This window comes from Hipposideros armiger, unplaced genomic scaffold, assembly GCF_001890085.2.
Source record: "Hipposideros armiger isolate ML-2016 unplaced genomic scaffold, ASM189008v1 scaffold_27, whole genome shotgun sequence".
In the NCBI taxonomy this organism is placed as follows: domain Eukaryota; kingdom Metazoa; phylum Chordata; class Mammalia; order Chiroptera; family Hipposideridae; genus Hipposideros; species Hipposideros armiger.
The window spans coordinates 37,860-42,423 of NW_017731377.1; the positions used below are offsets into that span (position 1 = coordinate 37,860).

Sequence of the window (4,564 nt, forward strand, 5' to 3'; positions counted from 1 at the left end):
GGGACCACCGAGGCAGTCCAGGTTCCCAAAATATACCTTAAACTACACATCTGTCCCTGAGAGGCCCTAGGGCAGTTGTTCTAGGGCTGTTGTTCTCAACCTTGCTATGTATCAGTATGACCTAGGAAGCTTGTTAAACTGAAGGCACTTAGGCACCACCCCTAGAGAGCCAGCGTGAGTAGGTCGAGGATAGGACCCACATACCTGCAGTGTTAAACTTGACACAAGGTGAGTCTGGTACAGGTGGTCAGTGACCCACACAAATATTGACACAGAGGTATTGTTGAAGACATTTCTGGCCTGAGGCAGGGCAGAAACTACACACCTATCTACGTTTGAAGGCTCTACGTTTTGCCTTCAGGTAGAGAAGGGTAAATAGAGGTCAAGATCCCGCGGAGAGATGCCCACTCAAATGTCTGCCCTGACATCTTGCTTCTTTGAGTCTTACCTGACCTCCAAAGCTATTACCCCAGATTGTGGGCCTTCCCAATCTCTCCATCTTGGAATCTACCTCCATGCTCAGGTGAGCTCATTGGATAGAACCCTGGGTTTCTGGACCCCCTTTCCTTGACCTCCAATGGCCGCCTCTCTGTCAAAAGGCTGGCAGGATGATTATGGGCCGATCTTCCTAAAACAAGTGTTGAAAGAGCCACCAGTTTGTAGCCAAGGAACTGAGTTCTAGTCCCAGTTCCACTGCTGGGTGGCTGTGTGACCTTAGGCAAGTCATTTGACCTTGTCTGACATGGTTCCCTCAAGTAAAATAAGAATAACATCTCTCCTGCTTACTTCATGGACTGGTTATGAGGCTAGGCATATGGTGAAACCAAAGTGTTTTACAGTCTCTCAAACACGGTATCATGACTCTAGCCGTAATGATTTCCTCTGGGTTTGGCCTGAGAGCCCATGCCCCATCCTACCCCAATCCCAGATGTTTTTCCGGCAAGGGTTTGCTCCTAACCATCCCTCTATAACTGGAGAAGTCCGAGGCCATACCCAGATCACTTCCTTTCCATCTAGCACTCGGTGGAGGCCTTCCTGCCCCCGGAATGATGGAGTATGAGAGGAGGGTGCCCCATGCTGGTTAGCTGCAGGGCCTATGCACCAGTCAGATCCCCTGTGAAGAAACCAGGTCTTTCTAGCAGCTGTTTTGAAGTGCCTGAGCGTCTAGGTGGATGGGCAAGAGGGAGCGGGGACCACGCTGCTCACCATGGGACGAGGCCACCGATCGGGTCCCGGGAGTCACCGCGCAGCAGGCGGCTCCTGGAAATAAAACACAGAGCTGGAGCTCTCCCAGGAGCTGCAGGAGAAACTGGGGCAGCCTTGAGACTCAGGAAATGAGGCCAGCGTGTTCTCAGCAGAACGGACTGTTATTCTGCTGACACGTGGGACCAACCCCAGTCTCTCATGTTTCTCATATTCAGGTGACACCAATTGGTTTGTTGACAAAAGGCAGCATATTGGAAAGACCTGTGACTCCCTCGGTCCATATCAAGAGGTTTGGAGAGAATCGTGTTTCCTGCTCATCATGCCCTTGGCTTAGAGCCAAGAGCTCAAGTCAGCATCTTCCAGTGAATTGAATTAGTCCATTCAAGGCTGAAGCCAGGAGTGTACAACTGCTTGTTTATCCCTCCTCCTCTGTGTTAGGCAGGCTTTCGCTAAATGATAAGAGATCTATTCGCCCTAAGATCATAAGAAATTTCAATTGTGTAGCTCAGTTTGTGTTTTTTGTTTATGACTTCCAAAACCATCCCTTGGAACTCATTAAGGACCCAGCCTGATAGAACTCTCCCCATTCCTGCCTGAGGCTGCTTGCTCCCTGAAATGATGTATAGGCCCATTATACTTGCCACACAAGGAAGAGCGTATCCCAGGAGTCTCCGCTCTGATCCGAGAGCACTTACCTTCTCTTGCAGCCGTTCCAACATGGCAGCCAGGTGAGCCTCCCGGTTCTCCTTATTGGATTCCATCTTCTGGGCCAGTTTTTCCTTAGCCATCTTGATGAAGTTGTTGTTTTCCTCAATGGCTTTTTGGATCACCTCCCGCTCATGTTCTCGTTTCTCCGCCAGGTGCTTTAGGAGCTCAGCCTCCTGGTACTAGGGAAGTACAAAGGGAGAAAGAGACTCTTGAAGGTGAGCATGCCAGGGATATTTTTACCATCATGACTGAAGAGCTCCACACCCAGAACACACCCCTCCCTGAGCTGGGTCTCTGGGCCATTGGCAGGAAGCAAAGACACTTCCTGGGTTCTCCCACCATACACTCAGTTGTCTTTTTCTCATTGCCATCATTCATTCATTCATTCACTCATTCATTCATTCACAATTACTAAGTGACCATATACTATGTGCCAGGCAGTATTCTAAAAACTTGGGAAAGAAAAAAGTATAGTGTAGATAAGACATACATATATAAACCTAACCCAGACTAGCATGCAACATATGTCTCAAGAGGTAGAGAGGACGTGCTGTAGGGACTCAAGGGAGGAGAAGATTATTTTCTGCTTGAAAGATTGCGAAAAGCTTACACAACGATGCCATCAGAGCTGGGCCATAAAGAATCAATAGGGGGGCCGGCCGAGTGGCGCGATGGTTAAGAACTGGCTTGGGATGCCAGAGGGCCCCGNTCACTGCAGCAGGCGATGAGAAGGTATAGAAAAAGATCACACTCCTCCAATTAAAAACATTTCCTGGAAATCATAGGTACTATTTCCATGTCCTGGCCCAAAATCAGTAAACTGACAACACCTAGCAATAGGGGAGGGTGGGAAGTATAGAGTCTTTATCTAAAGTTTTATTATGCAAACAAAACACATACTCATGAAATAGACTCCCTGCAATTAAAATGACTTTTGATAATTTGAAGTTATGCTCAAGGCAAATTAATGTGCAATATATTTAGCATTAACTAGTTACTCTACCTTCAAGCATATATTTTCATATGTTTTTATAGCTAGGGCTTAAATTTAACTCAATCATGTTAGGATATGATTGCAGCCACTACTTTTGAGATTGCCTATGTCTACTTTTAGCAGGATTGTTCTCCCCAGCTTGGGTTATTAAACACGGGGACCCAATACCCTCTAATGGTGTTAATGAAAAACAGCTCATAAGCAAGTCATGTAACTTAATTGTAGTCAAGAAATCAGCTTCGTTATGTTATTTAAAGAAATCCCATCTTAAATTCAATGCCCCAAACTGAATCCTCCCCTACAGAAATTTCCCCTCCTCCCGTATTCTCATCTTAACCACCTTCTGCCCATCTGCTCAAGCCAGAAACCTGGAAATCTCTCCATTTAGCCACCAAATTCTGCTGAGTCTTCCGGTTTCAATCCTCCCCTCTAGCCCCTTACCATCACCCTCTTAGTTCAGACTCTCACCCTGCCTGGTCTCCTCCTATACCTTCCCCATTGGCCTCCCTGCTGCTGGTCACAGCCCCTTCCTCTCTGCTGTCAGGATGGCCTTCCTAATTACAAGTGTACTGCTCCCTTGCAATAAGGAGTGTAAATCCTCCTTACCACTCACAAGACCATGCCCAGACTCCTTAACTTTCACCCCTCCTGGCCACCTGACGAATCTGGACCCTGCGATCCCTTTACCTCCAGCTTCCGAGCATCCCCTTGTTACCATAAATCCTTGCTTTAGGGAGACACTTGTCACTTCCAGAATGCCACGTGGCATTCCCACCCATGGACCTGATACTGTTCTTTCAGTCAGGAAGGCTCCTCACACCCCCCTCCCCCACCCTTCCCTTCCCATCCTCTGCCTGCCTGACCTGTTCTCCTAGTTATCCTCCAAAAGTCAGCTCAGACATCACTCTTCTGAGCAACCTTCTCTTCGCCCTCACCCTCCTCCCACTCTACTTCACTCCCTTAAAACAGAATACTTTTCATTATATGACTTATCACAATATTAAACTCTCATCTAGATTGCAAGACATTTTAGAATAAGAATTTTTACTGTGTTTGTATTCGTATCCTCAGAAACTTGCACAATGCTAACACATAATCGGATCTCAATAGAATGAAAAACTAAACACATAAATTAGCATTTTGGTGTGTTTATGCCTGTATAATTTCCTATGGTTGAGAATTACTGAGTGATATATAATTTGGTAACCTGTTTTTCCACTTAAAATTATAAAATGTTATTTTTATTTCAAATGGGTTGCCAAATCAGGCTTCCTATAATATTAAAAAATTTTTATAAATAACCATTGTAGAACAGTCCCACACTTTTTAAATTATTTCCCTACTGCTAGACATTCATCATAGTTGCATTTTTATCTTACATTTAACACTTTGAGGAACACTATTGTCCATAAATCTTTGTGTTTCAGAATATTTCTTTAAAATAAATTCCTAGAAAGAAAGTAGCTAAATCAGTGAGTGGGTATGGACATTTTTAAGGGTCATGTTACATACTGCCAAATGGTTTGCTAAAATGGATGAACCCACTTGGATTCACAAAAGCAGTACATGAGAGTGGGCACCACATTTTAAGAAAGATATAGGCCAACTAGAAAGCATCTATAACAGAATGAAACAAATTTGTGAATTTGTAAACAT

General features: G+C 45.1%; 1 protein-coding gene across 3 annotated transcripts in view; it reads right to left on the reverse strand.

Annotated features, from left to right (window-relative positions):
* Positions 1 to 30: 30 nt before the first annotated feature.
* STMN4 (stathmin 4) overlaps positions 31 to 4,564 on the reverse strand; it is a 32,461-nt gene continuing 27,927 nt past the window's right edge. For 2 of the 3 annotated variants that reach the window (XM_019636105.1, XM_019636106.1), the window contains exons 6-7: positions 1,902 to 2,093; positions 31 to 1,260 (exon numbers count right to left, since the gene is read on the reverse strand). In XM_019636105.1, the coding sequence (XP_019491650.1) occupies positions 1,240 to 1,260; positions 1,902 to 2,093 (213 nt within the window). In that variant the 3' untranslated portion in view covers positions 31 to 1,239. The remainder of the gene's footprint in view (positions 1,261 to 1,901; positions 2,094 to 4,564) is intronic. The other variant, XM_019636107.1, reaches the window with a different exon arrangement.